The sequence below is a fragment of the Polyodon spathula genome, chromosome 12 (assembly GCF_017654505.1).
Source record: "Polyodon spathula isolate WHYD16114869_AA chromosome 12, ASM1765450v1, whole genome shotgun sequence".
NCBI lineage: Eukaryota > Metazoa > Chordata > Actinopteri > Acipenseriformes > Polyodontidae > Polyodon > Polyodon spathula.
In genome coordinates this window covers 11,549,784-11,568,586 of record NC_054545.1, presented here as the reverse complement: position 1 = coordinate 11,568,586, position 18,803 = coordinate 11,549,784, and the positions used below count along the sequence as shown (strand labels likewise).

General features: G+C 37.8%; 1 protein-coding gene across 1 annotated transcript; it reads left to right on the top strand.

The window, feature by feature from the left end:
• si:dkey-177p2.6 (uncharacterized protein LOC568712 homolog) lies at nt 1-14,162 on the top strand. Its single transcript, XM_041265007.1, has 2 exons — nt 1-95; nt 13,036-14,162. The coding sequence occupies exon 2, from the start codon at nt 13,040-13,042 to the stop codon at nt 13,901-13,903; it is 864 nt and encodes a 287-aa protein (XP_041120941.1). The 5' UTR covers nt 1-95; nt 13,036-13,039; the 3' UTR covers nt 13,904-14,162.
• The last annotated feature ends 4,641 nt before the right edge of the window (nt 14,163-18,803 follow it).

The window sequence follows — 18,803 nt, the reverse complement described above, 5'->3', positions numbered from 1 at the left end:
TTTATTGATAATGTTACGGGTAAAGGGAATTTTGCCAGCCGAAGAAACACCGTCTCCGCTGTTAGGTTTTTGCGACTGACTGCTGGTGTTGATAAGTAAGTTTCTAAACCTAAAGTTCGTGCTGTATCACGGTAAGTACAAATTGTTAGTCACTGCAAGTTATAGCTAAATTGATTAAACTGACCCTTTTCTTACTGGCTTTGAAAAGTACGTACAGTCAGTAGTAAGTCTGTTTGTGGTGCGTTGTGGTATAACATAGAAATAAATGCATACCTGTTTTTGTACCGGATATCTTGGTGTTTAATAATGTTTATCAGTTCTGTTCGATATAATTTCGTTTTGTTTTCTTAGTATCGTTGAGTACAGTTAAAGGTGGAGGATCAGACATCGATGAAGGCAAAAATTGAGTAAAAAATGAGTCTCCTACCCCTACCGAAGTTGTATAACTGTAATTTACATTTGCGTGACAGCGTTTGAAGTACGTCGTATAAGGTTGGCGAACTTCCTAGTTCTGTTTTGTAACTCCATGATAAAGTAGGCAGCTAAGTTGTAGGCTGATATGGTGCGTCGTTTGGGTTTTATGCTTAAATATTTGATTCGCCCTTTGTTTCGTTATGTACTACAACCGTTATTGGCAATTAAACGAAAAAGTATCAAATAAAAAGTTACTGCTTTGTAGTGAACCGGGTAGAATATGCTTTGCTGAGTCACGCATTAAAAGTGAAGACGTTATTGTATTATATTTAAGTACAGTGATTTGGACTGATTGACAATCAGATTTGGTGGATAAACTTTACTGACTGTGACTGTCAGATTCGGTGGATAATCTTGTTCACAAACATCACATTACCTGTGTATGCCCCAACAGAACCATGGTGTCTACTAATTACAATCTGTTTCCATTAATTTGGTTCTGACAGTTGGGGTTTGCATCTTTTGCATAAGCACAAGAATAAGGTAATTCTAATCAGAATGTGCTTGTGTGGATTTTGAAATGGATATGGCGTGGGTGCATTTGCTGCCACGTGACCAACAAAATACACTCTAGTTTAGCCTAACCAGAAACACCAAGTACTGTTACATAAAATGTGTAAATGTAGAAAAAAAAAAAATAGAAAACGCATCAAACCCTTTGGTACTTTCCTGGTGTTCCAGTCAGATCACATACTTAAGCCCACTGCATTGTGGAAGTGCTTGTACAAGTTTTTCCCTATCAGGTTGCTGCAGAGATGAAGAAACATTTGCTCTAACATTTGGGCTGATGGTTCAATCCAGTGAAGCTTAGAAGCGTCCGTAACAAGCTGTTTCCGGTGCATTGATATGCGTGTTGTGTTTTTTTTTTTGCTTCTGTCACCCAGGTCAACCCTGCTTCTTCAAAGCAGTGTGAAATTGTATAGTCGACCCGCATGACACTAGGTCCCGACCCGAGTGGAGCATGCCAGTGTGAAAAAGATTTTAGATGTAAAGTTATTTATGCAGTTATTTATTTTATTAAATCTTATCCACTGTAATCTCTCATGATTATGGAATAACTAGTAATTGGCAGAGGGAATTTATTCAAAACAAGATAGCACTGTGAGAATGAAGGGGGGGGGGATATTCTGCCACTACAGTTCCTGCTTGTAGATTATTTCCTACGATCTTTGCATTGTTACATGTCGAAAAAGTACATTTCTGTAAGCGTGGCCACCCTCCTGTAGTACTGCTGATGCTCAAGTATCCAATTTACATAGTGCAGACTGCTTGTACATTTGTGACTTAACTGTTCAAATGTATATAAATAACTTTATCAGCCTGAAATTGTTAGTTTTAATGGAAAGGAACATTGACTCTTGTCCGTCAATTAATAGTATAGTTTGGGGAATATTAGTGTTATCTTGCTCAAATATCATGTTATACTAAAGCCTGTTTAGTGGTTAGCTGTGGGACTGGTTGGATGTTGCATTAATAACACCGTTGTTCATTTTGAATTTATTATCATTTTAACTCAGTGACTTGCAGCTACAGTAGGTACCCACACTGGGGTTGCTTAGCTACGGAACCAGAGAGTTAGTGAATTTTTTAAATCCTGGCGGCAGACTCTTTTTTAAGCTGTATCAGTGGGTGGAGAGCTAGACCTGGAGAACCACTGCAAATAAAAAAATAAAGTATACAGATTTGTTTGTAAGAAACAACCACAATATTCACAAATAATTGCCATGTAACTTCTGTAGTTAAGGGTTCTGTAGCACTTAAATTTCCTTTTCTAACCTAAAATAGTGAAAATGAAGAATAAATAATGAAAATGACTTTTTTGAATTTGTTTTTCTTATGAGTGTGGACCTTCGTCACATTGCTCTTAACTAAAATAGCAAAATTATTGTCAGTCATATTCAGATTAGCCATTTGATCTCAGAAATATCCGAAGGCTGTACCTGTAGTCTTAATGGTAGCCCTGCTGTATTTAAAATCAGGATGAGAAATCCAAGCTTTTGCTCTGCTCAGTTGAAGATCTGTGAAGTGGTTATAGAACACACAATCAGGTTTTCTTACAAAAAATATTTGACATTGCTTACATGGTCACAGACCATATGCGGATTCATTGATAGTCAAATTTAGTCCTGACCATTTTTCTGGCAGTTTTGAACTAGTTTTTAACTCTAAGATTTGAGATGGAGATAAGACCTCAGCCTTTTGTCCTGTCCCTTTCTGAGCATGGCTTCTGAAAAATACAGCGTTATAGGTCCCCATATGTTGCTACAACTTTTTAAATAATGTACCTTTCATTTTACTCTTCATTGTTAACATCCTGGCAATTTTATACATTTAGAACTGTAAACTCTGTTTCAAAGGTCTTTTCAAAATGATTAGTGCTCTGGCTTTTCTGTTCTTTACCACTTTATGGTTTGTTATTTCTGTTACCTGTTTGACAATGTGGGCAATAATACCTATACTATCACTGCACTAGTGCAGCCATTTTGAAAAGCGCTTTGAAACAGTTTACAGTTCTAAATGTAAAAAGTTGTGTAATGCAATATTTTTCAGAATCCTGTTAGTTGTGTGGATGTGGGCTCAACAAGGGATTCATAAACTAGTAATTTACTTCAGGCACCGCATCACTGACCATCCCCGTATTGGTTGTAAACTGAAAGCATGACTAACTTATTGCCACATGGAAGTGAGTCATTATATTGGGGCAGAATCAGCTAAGCTTTTCTGAAACCCGCAACTGCCTAAGTTTAATGGTAAAACAGCCCTGCTAAAGACATCCGTTGCCTTTCTGTTGGATTAGTCAGAATGCAGCCCACTTCTTAATGCAGATTCGATCATTATTGTCAACAGTCACTCCCTCCTCAGGGGCTATTTCCTGCTTGCTACGAGCTGAGTTGCTCTGCCATAGTCATGCCTCAGATTTCTGAAGTGGGGAAGACATGAAAGCGTATAGCAGGAACATAAAAAAAAAAAAGTAAACTAGGAAGAGACTGGATTACATGTGGTTTTTTGTGCATCTTCTACATATACAGAGAAGGTGAATAAATGTTAGATTAATTATTTGAAAAAAAAAAACTGTTATAGGCCATGTAAAATGAAAAGCATTTTATGTAATTTGTAGTGTTAGTGCATTGGAACTTCCTAAACATTGAGGCAGGTTCATACTCAAAGTACAAATAAATGTCCCAAAATAATTCAAACTGATTTTGTAAAAAGTTCTGTGCATGGCTGAATTTAAAGTAGGAGTATTTAAGTCTGTTCATTTAGCAAAAAAAAATTAACGACAGGAAATGGCAGGAATGGGGACAGGGATTCCTTTTAGTGCCCTCTGAAATCAAAGAGGGAGATTTTTTATAACTTGCTTTAAACACCAATAAAAAAAAAGTGTGGAAATCAAGCTCGATGGAAAAGAAACCTGTCTATCCATCCATCTATCTACTTGTCATGATGCTGATGACTCTAATTTTGTAGTTTTTGTTTGGTTTGTTTTCTTATCTGTAAATATTTGAGGTTTTACTGGCTTTACCAGGTGTCTACATTCTAATGTTGATTGCTTCAGTCCAAGACTTGCCACTAGAAGGGGAACTATCTCTGTGACATCATCAGTAGGTCCCAGCTTGAGCCTATATTTTGCTGTTTTCATATTGGATTAAACTATTAGCAGGACACTCATTTTCTAGCATGTTATTCATTTCCAGCACTCTTGTGTTCTATTTAAAGACTTGCTGTTTGCATAAAGCTTCCCCATTGTTCTTACAAATGTATGCCATGGAAAGGACAGCTTTTCTTGCTTTTTAAGAAAGGACCTTTAGAATTAATCTCCATTCATTGCATTGAGGTCAAACCAGCTAATAGTGTTCCAGGTAGATACTGTGTGAGTAACTTGAATTGACATTTTTGTCCACTTCTTCCTACCTACTACTGGTGTGCCTAAAAAGTTATCCATACTCGGATGTACTAAACACATCAAAGTGAGTACCTGTTTTACTTAGCATACAGAACAGGCTGTAAAGTTTACAGCAAAACATAACTTAGTGTTGCAGCCTGCTGTGTTGGACATACCCACTAGACATAGAGGTAGTGGACAAAAAATTGAAACATCAATGTAAAGTCATTTAATAGGGTAATGGGCCACCACGTGTGGCCAATATGCACCGTGACATAGTCTACCAGCCTCTGGAATTCTGCAGACGAGAAACTCACGCTTGGTTGATGGAGGTGGAAAACGCTGTCTCAGGCGTCGTTCCAGAATATCCCATAAATGCTTGATTGGGTTCAGATCTGGTGACTGAGAAGGCCATGGCATATGGATAACATCAAACCACTGGGTGACCACACGTGCTCTGTGGATGGGGGCATTGTCATCCTGGAAGACACCCGTCCCGGCAGGAAAAAAATGCTGCAACATGGGTTGAAGATGATCACTCAGTACCATAAAGTAGCAATTAGCATTGACCTTGCCTTCTAAGGGAATGAGTGCACCCAAACCATGCCAGGAAAATGCGCCCCACAGCATTACGGAACCACCGGAACCCTTCACTGTTGGAACCAAGCACTCAGGGTTGTAGAGTTCTTTAGGTTGGCGCCACACATGCACTCGTCCATTTGTCGAGAACATGGTGAAGGATGATTCATCTGAGCTGTGGCAATGTGGCTGCTGATAGCGAACAGATGCAGGGGTGATGCTGTGCAGGAATAATCACAGGCAGACAATTATAATCCAGTTTAGTTTATTTTGTAATTCCCGGTCTGGCGACCAAACAATAAACCTCCTGGAATACACAGCAATGTGTAAAGCACGGAGGGAAGTGATATAAATGGTTTTGCAAGCCAAATAATAACATTATCCGCCCCGCAATAATACAATACAAGGCCACCAGTCCGGGTGGTGCTGTGGTGTTGTGGTGCTTGTGGTGGGTAATAACAATTTTAAACAGTAATTGAAGTGCAGTGTTGATCTGGTTTTGTGCTGGCCCTAGGCGACAGCTCCGGATACGTGCTTAGCCGTCTAGTCATACACAGACAGTTACTAAACAGACACAAACAAACAAACCAAACACTCACAAATATTTTTACAATGCTTTCTCTGCGTCTCTCACTGACTTTCCAGTTTCTCACACAAAAATCAAGTGAAGGAAAAGATTTACGATTCTCCGTCCTCTTTATGCTGTGACGCATGACCCCTTGGTAAATGATTGCAGCTGTCTCTATTGCCTGCAGCTGTTACATTGTTTACCTTCCGGGTCAATATGTTCCTACACCGGAGTCTTGCCGCCTTCCAGGCTGACCGACTTCCCAACCTTGGAAATGAACTGTCAGGCCAGCCCGTCCAAAAGACTTCCACTTTCACTAATTACCGCCATGACAGGTCGGGAGGGAGATTTACAACCAGAACTCATATTTCTGTCACAGACCATATCACATTTCTCCACTGCTCGGTAGTCCATTGCCTGTGCTCTTTGCACCACTGGACTCGCAAACGTGCATTGCCAGGTGTGATGAGCGGTTTGTGCACTGCAACCCGACTATGGTATCCCACTCTGTGGAGTTCTTGGCGGACTGTTTTTGATGAAACTGGCTGCTCGCGTCCCATGTTGAAATTTGCAGTCAGTTGATCTGCAGTTGCTCACCTGTTCTGCCTTGCACTTTGAATTAATGCACACATACCACGATCCTGGAATATACGCTTCTGCCCACTGTTGACCTTTGCGGATGATGTCTTTCCCTCACAGTTCCATGCCGACATCACCACGTTGCTCGTGAAACATCAGCAAGTTGAGCTGTCTTAGTCACTAAAGCTCCTGCCAAACGCTAACCCAACAATCACCCCTCTTTCAAAGTCACTGAGGTCTCCTCTTGCAGCCATGCTAGCCATAATTATAGGCAACCAGGCCTGTCTAGCATTTTTCTACATCACCATAAGCATGCTGGGATGTTATTTGCTTAATGCATGAGCCACACCTATGTGGAAGCCCTTGCTTTCGATATACTTGCTTTCTCTCTTTTACCCAGGTGTTTCAATTTTTTTTGTCCTCTACCTGTTTTCTAAGTAACCGTGATATACTGAGCATCAAAAAAAAACGTATCACTTATATTTGAACATCAAAAGAAACATATCACTTATATTTGGATAAAATTCACTAGATGTGATTGAAAAATGACAAACAGGTGCAGTGACTTTTTATTGTGCTGATTAACAATTGACAGTATGAAGATACTGCAAAATGATCTGTTGGTCTTGGGCAGGTGTTGTGACTCTTGGTCTCCCAGTTTGTGGACTGTCATTGACAGAGTGTGTCTGGTTATACCGTCTCGCCAGATTTGAAATTGCTGGCTGAGCACCCGAGACTGTGAGCCACAGTATGCTGCCCTAGTCCAGCCTCCAACATGCTGATTGGCAGAAGGCGCTGCTCTCTCACAAAGGCATATTATGTTTTTTGTTTTTTTTCCTGTGATTTTCTTTATTGCTATTATTCAAGCTTGCAATTCAACAGCTGAAATCACTCTGTATCCAGTGCCCAATCAACTATCTCACTAATTAGGTGATTAAGTGCATATGCTTCAATAATAGTCTCTCAAGCGTGTCATGGTCAAGGATGAATGATTGAGTGATTAAAAAGAACCCAAAAACATTTAGTCAATGTCCATCATTTATATACCTTATTTTTTTTTTAAATAAATGTGTTATAATAGTGATATTTCTTTTCCCGTATCATTTGTCAGAAATCAGTGTTGAATTTACTGTTTCATCCAAACTTAAATTGGAAACATGTCATGGGTTCTCCATTCCTCTCACTGATACTATATTAAAAAAAATCAAATCCATACAACTCTGCAGGCAGCAACTATACATATGTGTTAAGTAACACCTTTTAATAACACCTTCAATAAATTATAAACCAAGTGTATTAGAAACTGAACAAGGGACAGAGCAAGTTAAGACCTGGTGTTCACATAAAACCAGGACATGCTAAATAATTTAGAAGTATTGGAACCACTAGGTTCAAGTGATCACAACATGATTCAGTTTGAAATTAGAAATTCTAAGCAAAAGGCTACGCTAACAAGTGTATAATTTCAGGAAGGCTAACTGTGAAAGAATGAGGCAGGAACTAAGAAATAGACTGGGGGAATGGAAGGTTGAAGTTCAGTGAAACAGATTTAATGTTGTAAACATACAGGATATGTATATACCTTCAACAAAGAGGATTGAGTTTAACAAGCATTTGCCAAGGTAGGTAAACGGATCAATAAAATATAAAATAAGAATAAAAAAGTTATGCTTACAAAATCTTAAAATAATGTATAATATATTGTTAAAGCAAAATACCTGTTAAAGAGAAAGTTCATGTATTAAGGGATGAATCTAATAATAAATCTCAGTTCTCATAAGCAAATGTATTATTTTTTGTGTTTTCATCAGGGAGGATACAAAAACTGTATACCATCACACAGTTTTTAGAGATTTCAGCCTCGGTGAAGCAGCTTCAAGAACTAAAAAAAATAAATCACTTGGCCCAGAGGAAATGTATCCCAAGTGCTTAATGAAACAAGGGTTAAATATGTAGCGAGTAGGGCGAGAGAACAGAAATGGAAGCAGATAAAAGGAAATTTAGAATGGAAGGAGGAAACAGCTTCTTTAACCGATTTCTCAATGCATGGAATAGCCTACTAGAAGAGATAGTAAGGTCATAAGCACTGGGAACATTTGAAAAATGACTTGATTCTGCCCTATTAAATTAGATCCTCCTAGTAGAGGTAAGTGTTGTGGTAAGAATGGCAAGCATTGATGAGCTAAACAGCCTCTTATGTTATGGTCCAAACCCCTTCACACAAATGCAGTCCAAAATGCCTATGGAGGCTAGGAGTATAGAAATCTCCTACCATGTTCGTTCACTTTATGTAACCAGTTAAATATCCAGCCAGGTGCAGAAAAGTTAATTATTTCATTTTACTTGTGGAACCTGGGGTAATGGCACTCCAGATGTAGAATTTGAGACCTGACGGACATAATCAGCGCAGAGCGTAACTGTCAAATTCCCAGGTCACAGTGTTCTTCAAGTGTCCAGCTGCAAGACTGGATATAATTTTGGGAAATTACACAGACCTGCACAGGTTGTTGACTTTTCTGTACCTGATCTGTGATTAATTCAGACTTCATGTAGCCCCTTTCATAAGCACAAAATTCTCCTTATGGGCTTCACCCATTGTTTTAAAGAGTAAGACCTGTCTGATGCAGGGAGAACACACTGGGAGAGCAGATATAACAAATTTAAGGTTACTATATGTGTTTCACACGTTTTCAGTCTCTGCATGCATTTAAATTTTGTTTTACCTCATATTATAAATTACACCTGATTTATTAAAAATGATGTAAAATAAGGCATTTGTTCATATAATAAGTGTATCTTAACCTGGAATTGGTTCCTACCAAATACTGATAGGTTAAGAATGTGAGAAAGGGTACTTTTGAATGTGTGTGTGTCTTTGTGTACAGTTCATTAAATGCAGCAAATGAAAAGGGAGTGTAAAATTTGTCAATTTGTTTTTGGGTCTCTTCAGATCTATTTCTGGGAGGAAAATAGTGAGAGGTAGCAGCACAAATAGGAGAAAAAATATAATGTTTTGCAAGAGGGAGAAAGGGACAAGAGATAATGGTTTTGAATACACAAACGCTTGCATTGGAAAGCTGAAGTCAGCAGTCCTGATGTGCACATTCGGGGCCCCGTGAGGGCGATTTGACTGAGGAGTGAGGGGCGTCTCTTCAGTGCACCAGGCTCGTTCAGCTCCACCTTTCACTTTTTTTTTTCTCATACAGTATCGCCGCCCCAACCCACCCCCCACACACATTTTTTTCCTAACTCCAGTGAGCACTAAAGCTTGATTCTACGTCAGCCAATCCCTATTCTGTGCAGTTTCTTGTTTGTCAGCTGTCTCTGCGAGAGGGGGAAGATAGCTGCTGCAGTTTACAAGTATTTTTGCCCATCCAGTTTAGCAGTTAATTTTGTACACAAACGAACAATACAGCACTGACTGTAGCACTAATAGCATTGTGTACGTGCAGTTTAATCATGCTCTGCGGCAACTTTATGGTAGCGTGTTTCAGGGAGGTGGTTTTACCACGAAAAGGTAAGCGGCATTTTAAGTCTTCTTTCTTTTTTTAATTTAGTATGCTGTTGTTTATTTTAAAACAAATGTAAGGCAGAGTTGAAAACACTCGCTGCAAAATTAAGGCAGTTTTCTCTACAGGTATGCTTTTCATTGTATTAATGCTAGTACTGTCTAAAGATACCATTTGGTTACCGACTATTAAACAGCGATCTCCAGTAACTCGTTGAGCAGTTTCTTCCCCTTTGACAAAGTATTAAATTGCACTAGCTACTGGTGTGGCATTTGGATTAAGACCTACAACCACGATTGTTTCATTGATTTTTGATAGAGTAACACGTTCATTAATAGTGGTCTCGTTCCAATAGTGTTTCTGTGCTACAAATTTGAGCAAAAAAGGAATAAACCTCTACAAACAGCTACCCAGGAACCGGTCACAACGTTCTCCACTATAAGGAAAGTTGTTGTAAATCATCAAGAAACTGCATTTAAATACCTTTACAAACAAAAATCTTCAAACCAATCTTCCAATACTCAATAACGTTATGTAGTTATATATCCCATTAATCAAAGTTGCAGGAAGTCTTTCCTAAAGAACATGTTTTTTGGTAGTCGTATGTACTGTATACATGTCTGCATTAAATTGTGTATGATTTTTAAGTAACAGCAGTGGACTAACAATATTTTGGTTATAAATTTGATCACTATGATTAATAAGTAATTCATCACCAACTCTGAACTGAAAAAAGGTATTAAATCAAAAGATACTTTATTTAGAAGTGTCAGTGGATAGAATGGTTAGTATTACTACACTAACCCTGTCCTAATAGTTATTATACAAACAGTACTTGTGTAAATTACAAAATACAACCCTAAAATACTGATGTGCTGACCACCGAATTAATCACACTTTTTAAAGCCATGCATGTAGGTTGTGCACGACACATGGGGGAACAATGGTTTCTTAATTTATTAATGAAATATTAAGTACTTGTAATATGATATTACATCAATCCTTCCCAGTAAAGCAGCCTTCTTGCAGTCCTCTACATAATTTCTTGATTACACTTTAATAGCAATAGATTGGTTGTAATACTTGATGCAATTACAAAACACACTTTTTAAAACTTGTACAAAGTGAATATGGGACAGTAGAATTATACTCCTGAGACTAGCTTGACATGCATTTTCATATGATCCAGGGAAAAGAAAGTTCGGACAGAATACAGGGATCTATAAACTGCAATGGATTTGTTTTGGACAACATTAGTAACAATTCTGTTGCTTTAACTAAATGTAATCCAGACAAAGTGGTAAATCTTCCATTGTAAACATGGCATTAGACATTTGCACACCTATTGTAACACTAGAAAAAATAAATAAGATGTATTTATTTTTATTTATGAAACCATGGTATTCATTTTTTAGTTGCCCTCCCATTTTTTTTTTTTTTTTTTTTTTTTTTTGGTTTGACCCATTGCGATTTAGCCTTTAAGTGCATGACTCAAAGATCAGCTGATGGGTCTGGTGAGTAATATGGACTGGTTTTACTAAGCTTTGGAGCAATGAACACTCAACACGAGAATTATTTTAGTTAAACAAAAAAAAAAAAAAAAAAAAAAGCAGCATAGAATTAAACTACTTGAAATAGGCTGTTTTTTTTAAAAAAAATGTGTAGAATGTTATGTAAAATGATCAAGAAAACTAGCAATAATTTAGCTAACCACTGACTCTCACTTCAAGTTCTTATAGTTACTAGGTGCTTTTTGCAGTCTTTTACTGAACTGGGTGGGTCATGGTGCAGATATTTTTATAATGGAACCCTCTTCCATTTTTTATGGCAAATGAGGCATGGGCTAATTTCAAAGTCACGTTATGTTTTGAACAGGATTCCTATAAAAGTCAACTGGCCATATTGCACTGCACAACACAAGCATATAGTTTCTCTTTCTCTGTCTTCTGTTCATACAGACAGAAGCTGATGAGCCACAGTGCAGCTCCACTGGTGGTACAGTTTATGTTTTTGTACGAACATGCAAAATCCTCTGGGCGCTGCCCTGCACTCTGTCTCCTTCTTTTATTTCTGTAGCACAGCTTTTGTTGTGTTCTGTTTTGCTGTGTGTACTGTAGGAGTGGATATATTTGAAGGGTTTCAGGTATGTGGGTGTATGGTACAACATGCTTGCCTGGTTTCACTCTTGTGTAATAAATCCCAACAGGCTTGTTTACAGGCAGTACAGAAGGTTGGGCAATACTTTAGAACAGCTTTGTTGTTTTATTGTATAAGAGTGAGCTTTGTGACCGAGCCCGTCTGTAGAAGTAGCCCCTATGCACAAGGACATATATTGATATGAGTTGCCACAGTGATGGGAGTATTCCACTCAGACCCCACTGCTCCTGCAGGAGAGGAGAAGCCCCTTGAGACTCTGCTTATGAAACTCTGCAGAGCTCCTAGTACTGCTGACGAGTGCAGGATTATGCAGATACACAGAAAGACGGTTATCCTAGGGCCTGACTTTTTAGTATCTTCTGCAGACTCCAAACTATTTGCAAGTTGGTCCACGGTTTCCAATATATACATTGTAAGGGTCTGAAGGTTTTAAAAATTTCAGGTCACTATTTTAACTTGGATTACAGGATTTATAGAGCGCCACTAGGTGACGCTGTGATTTTATTACTCCAAAGCCCCTACGCCCTTATTAGGTAATAATAGCAGTAGAGAAAACTACCCGTTAGTAATAGAATCAAGTAATTTCTGTTTTGTGAAAGCCCCTTGGTAGAGTAATGTTTTTAGCACAATTAACCACACCAATAGCTCTCAAGAACAAACAACTAACAAATTTCACTCAACCAGGAATTATTGTGGTTAACTCATATACAATGCAAGAAATGTTGATACTTCAAGGTCCCAAATGTACTGTATGTGGCTTATAGGAGGTGGAATGTGGAACAGCTGCATGGAAGTCACTTACACAGAACTGCACCTGGAGTTCACACTGCATACTTAAAACTAACTCTTGAGCATACCATTTATAGCAATGAGGAAGGACTATCAAACACCAATCTAATGCTCATTTGTACAGTTGAGCCACAGAATAAATTCATTACAACCAAGGAAAGCATGCAGGTGCAATCTACAGCACATCATCCTTTTTTCAGAAATGCTTTTTTTAAAGCTATATTCAATGTAATAAAATATAATTTAATAATATTTGCAGCATTCCAAATATGCATGCTTGCATGTACAGCTGCCACTTGATTTTCCAAGCAATTTTCACCTTATCATTCTAGGGATCTGCAAAGCAACCCTTATACATTACCTGTTTTGTTTTATTTCTGTATTTACTTATTTTAATCTCAGCAAAGGTGAACCAATAAAGAATCTTGGTTAATGTGAGTGTAGTGTGAACAACTTAATGATACACTGTTGATTTGCTCCTTTTTTTTTCTCTTAAGATACATGTTGGGCAGAGGAGTGAAACGCAAGCTAAGTGATTACGACGAGAGCATGGCTGCTGGTCCTCCAGGTCCCTTTGACTCCAGCCCGGCTCTTCCCTACCCCCAGCAGAGGCAGCTGGTGCTCAACATGTGCCTGAGCAAGCTGCAGAGCTGCTGCTTAAAGGTGGAGCCCAGCCTTCACCGCTCCGTCCTGTTGTCCAATACCCTACGCCAAATCCAAGGTGAGATGCTCAGTGAGGACTGCAACACATCCCCACTCGCAGTGCAGTCTGACGGGAACTCCTGCAATGTTGACATCAATCCCTACGTTGGGGGCAACCCACCTGCAACTCCCGCACACATCCCTGACCTGCCCCCATTGCCAATCTGTAGTCAGGCGGAAGAAGCTAACCTGATGACTGTTCTATCTGATAACGGGATGCCTTCAACCATCTCCAGCCATTTAAGAGTGGCTGGCTTTGTGAAGGACATGAGCCCACCGCCCGCCTTCCCCAGCTGGGCTGAGAATGAGGAGCTGGACTTCTTTTCTTCCTCCTCCTCTTCTGAGGACGAAGGTAACGATCGTCCGGCAGGCTCCAGATCTCTAGATTCCCTCTTTGGTTCCTTTGAAATCCCAAATTCCACCAGCTACTTGACAGACCTGGCTTTCGATGATATCTTTGAGGACATTGACACATCCATGTATGATTCCTCAGACTTCACATCTGTTCTATCTTTCACTGCCCCTCGCTCATCAGTCTCCCCCTCTGAAGACAGCCTCAAGCCATTCTCCACTTGCAGTTCCCTCTCCACTAATGGCACTCAGATCGGTATTACAGATTTGAATGATCTGGACCACATCATGGAGATCCTTGTAAAATCCTGATATATGTTTTGGTGGGATAGGGGAATGATTGAGGATTTATGATATAATTTATATTTTATATTTTTATACAGATCAAGTTATTTATATATAATGCAACAAAATGTCTGAAATCTAAAACTTCTGGAATACTGGACACATTTTAAAGACTATTCAGAAGAAAAGTGTAACTGGTGCGGTTTCTAACTAATCATAATCTTTCCTCGATGAGATTTACAAAAAAAACATTTTAAAACATGTGTTTATATTTATTATGGACTTCTTAAACTTTCTTTTAGTTTTTTGAATTACTGTAATTTTAAATACATACCGTATATATTATATATATTATATATATATATATATATATATATATATATATATATATATATATATATATATATATATATATATATATATATATATTTATATTACACAATTGGTGTGTTCTGACATTGACCGAAAAAGTGTTACCATTTCACGATTTAAACATGACCAAATTCTGGAGATCGCAGGTTCGAATCCAGGCTATGTCATTGCCGACCGTGACCGGGAGTTCCTAGGGTAGGGAGGGCTTAGGTCGACGGGGCAATCCATGGTTCACCGCGCACCAGCGATCAATGTGGCTGGTAGGCAGCCTGCGTGTCTGGAGTGGAGCCATTCAGATCTGTGTTGTCCTCTGGCACAACAGGTCTGGTGGCTTCACTGTGGATCGGCAGCGTGTAAAATGCCAGATTGGCAGGAGCACGTTTCGGAGGATGCGTGTTCCAGCCTCCTTTGCCAGAGTCGCTGTGAGGTTGTAGTGGTGAACCGGGGATAAAAATAATAGCATTCTAAAATCGGGAGAAAACTGGGGTAAAAAACCATTGTTGACGACTAAAAGAACAAAACAAAACCAAAACCGTGGCATATAGTTTGAATCCCCGTTTGTGCCACTCTGCAATCTATTTTATTTTGAAGAGAAATGCACAACATTTTAAAACAACCTGTGGTGGCACATCCAGGCCATGAATTTGATACTCAAACACCTAAAAAACATTTTGGTCATGTTCAAATCGTGAAATGGTTATTTTTTTCGGTCAATGTCAGAAATCACTGATTTGTGTGTGTGTGTGTGTATATGTATATGTGTGTGTGTGTGTGTGTGTGTGTGTGTGTGTGTGTGTGTGTATATATATATATATATATATATATATATATATATATATATATATATATATATATATATATATATATATATATATATATGTAGAAATGTAAACAAACCACGAAGAATGATATTTTAGCTTTCTCGATTGAATATGAACTATTTATTTTTGTAATGTTTTCCTACATTTCTAGTGGGTCTTTTTATTCACTTTAAATGATTGTTTATGAAGCTGGACTGGCTCAAATGATATGGCTTGCACTAACTCTACAGAATTATCTCTTGAAGTGAGTGGTGTTAGTTCAGGAAAAGGGCAGGGAAATCAACTTTAACTCCTTTTATACAAGCACATTTGTCATGTTAATGTGTTAATTGGTCTTCTACAAGAAACAAAGACAAATGAGTAGCTCTCAAATGACAATGAAAAAGTATTAATTGCACACAGATTCTTTATATTCAGTGTAATTTTGTATTACTTGTGGACTTCATAGGAAAACCTGAATCTTTTTGCAGCTCAAATCTAGTATCTCAAACAGTGCCTGGGAGGGAAAAAAGAATGTTACCTAACACTGGATACCTGAATTTCACTATCTGTTCTGGCCTGTACATGAAGGTATTAATTGGCTAATCCAGCTGTATTCATTTAGCTTTTTGCTTCAGTGCTGTCCAAAGTCGTGCTAGAGTTGCTGACAGCAACTAGAATGTCGGCACATTTCATCTGTTCTCGGAATATTTCAAACCACCCCTCTCGGGACACTTCTTCATGCTGTTCACATTGAAGTTAGCTGAGAAAGTTACTTCAAACATGGCTTCTGATGGCATTTTGGTATATGCAACTGTAGAATGTTGTTTTTTATCTACAGGCATGGTCAATCCTTTTGATGGAGAAACACCCTTTGCTTTATATCCCTTTGGAGATTTTACCAGGACAGTCCAGCAAGCAGCGCTAGAGTACAAGATCTATCCTAGCACCTATCTGTATCTAAATACTTAAACCAACGCTGCCCAGTGATACAAACTCTAACTATTTGTAGTTGAGATTCAGACTGTGACAGGTTAATAAAAGGATGTCCTCCAAATGCATGATGAGGCATCTTATCTTAGCTCTATCCTTTGTTTAGCTAGAATCTAAAAAAGGAACGGTTTATTTCAGGAATGGGTAGTCTAAAATTCTTTGTTGGCAGTACCTGTTTGAATCTTATAATAATTTTCAAAAAAAATTGTGTTACTTTTTTGTGGATTTTTTCATAAAACAAACAAGAAAAAAATGAAGTGTTTGCATTTAGGTAACTATGCCAATGCCCTTTTTAACCCACACTAACTAGCACAGATGTAAAATGTATTTTATTTTCTATAACTACATTTAAATAAGTTACAAAACCTTTCTCGATAATAAAGTTGTAGCCGGTCTCCCCTGCCTAATCTAGGATACAGTGAAAGTGTGCTGGAAAAGACACAGCTTGCCAATAAAGGGGCATAGTCCATACAGAAATTTGATGAAACATCAGCAATACAACCATTTCTAGCTTTGTGTCCAAGTCAATTTAAGGTCACACTTTTGTATATAAAAACAAACAAACGGTTGATTTAATTTAAGAATTGTACAGCATTCGCATTGCAAAAATAGTTCATTGGAATTGGTGTCAGAAGTCCAAATAACTATGAGGAAATGTGTGTTTTACTTTTGGTTCTTGAAAGGTACAGGCTGAAAATCTGAGTGTAAATCCTGCTAACACTTCACTAGGCAAAAGGTGAACTTTGAAAGCGTTCTTCGCCTGGTCTCTGTGCATTGGCTGGAAGGTGAAATGGGTCATGAATAATGCTGCTATGTTAGGATTGGCAACAGTATACTCCTGTTCTGGAATTGGACTTGTTTCTGTTGGGAGTTTTCATTTGTCTTTCAGATAATGGGTGTGTTGCCTCCTACACAGTATCAGTTTGAACACCAGGGAGCAATCTCATCTGAGTTTCACTGCAGACTGTTCATTTGTCTAACCTGTCAATTTTCTTTTGGGCAAATCATTTAGAATTGTATTTGTATATATTGTGTGTGTGTGTGTGTGTGTGTGTGTGTGTGTGTGTGTGTGTGAATATATATATAATATATATATATATATATATATATAATATATATATTAATTATTTTCCCCCCTCTGTGGTTATGTATTTTTTTTAGGTTGTTCGTTACAGAGGAATGAGAGAATACATAAAATGTATTTAAGGGTGGTAAAATAGGAGGTCCAGTCTAGTTTGCCTTGGCAGATAATGAAAAATGCTGGTGCCATTAATTCTGAAGGGGTTTTTCACTAACCTTGTCATTTTCTAGTGCAGTTGTTGATTTATTTAGATATACAGTAATGTATCCTATATAATTAGGAATTTGCTGTGTTTATTTTTATTTGCCATCCAAGCTTTAATTGGAGTTATTTAAATCTACTGTAGCTCATTTAACTATTGAAGTTTTTGTTTTTCCCTTTAATTTTATTTTGCTGTTCACTGACTGGACTATTGCATGATCACTTTCCAGTTTACCTACTGTATGTTTTCATGCTGTAATCATCCTTTTCTCTTAAAAGGTATGAAGTCATGTGTGTTGTGACTTGAACTTGCAAATTGGTCTTTCCTCTTAAACCAAAGTCCATTCCTGTTACTCTCTTATGATTCCACAATTCCACTGCATCTGTTATCCAGATACATAACCCCTTTTTTCACACTTACAAAGGACCTATTTCCTCTGCCAAACTGTACTGTCCAAATGAGCATGTTCATCCACCTGTTTACTCAGTGTTCACATTATTTTAAATGACCACAAAAGGTCAACCAAATCTAACTAATCTGCCAAACATGCATGCTCAATACAAAATAGCAAACATTTAATTACACCTTAAATCTTGTATTGCAATTGCTAAATTTGAGGTTGTTTTGTAAAAAAAATACCAACCGCCTCTAGACTCAGTACTGTACAGAATGAATACTGAGGATGTCTCACTTATCTCTTAAGTGCAATATGAATGTTAAAAACAATAAGCTGGCTCACCTACCAACCTAACCTACCACCAAGTCAGATACAGTTGACATATTCCATTTATATAGTTTGTTTTTAAAAGAAAACCTGTCTTGCATGACTAACATACATTTATTCCCTTTTTATAAAGTTTATTCTTCTGTTGGTGGTTAGCATTTTAAATATACCTTTTACCATGTATATGTTGTACATATTTTTACAAGTTTGTTTTCTTTGTGTATCCTATGCAATACTATTGTAGCAGGTCATTAAAATTATAATAAAACAAATCATCTTTATTTTTTTCTTCACTATTTGAAATACAATTTATACTTGTGTGTGCTCCAAAAACTAGTCTCCAAATAATTGTTACATAGAAAATCAACTGTAAATCTCAAAGTTGCAATAATTCTTAAAAGGATGCATTCCTAAAGATTATAATCTTTTACTTTCTTTCATGAGTGATATTGAATTCAATAGCATTCTGCCTCCATAGATGCACTAAAGCAGTACCTGCTGAGATGTTAACTAGTACCATTTTCACAATGACACTTTAGTGCGTTGCTGAGTGAACACTGAAGCAAGACTCACACTTACCTAATGCGTCTTCGAGTGCAACCGACTACTGGACTAACTAATCCACCTCATATTTCTTGCTACATAGGGCAGCTGTTCCTCATAATGCTTCAAGATGAGTTTAAATAAAGTGACCAGGATTGGATAATTTTAATACATAATTTATTAAAATTCCATATAAGGAATACAGATGTACA

Bases quoted from the DNA above. Each gene is read 5' to 3' on its own strand.
- si:dkey-177p2.6 (XM_041265007.1), top strand. From the start codon at position 13,040: ATGTTGGGCAGAGGAGTGAAACGCAAGCTAAGTGATTACGACGAGAGC.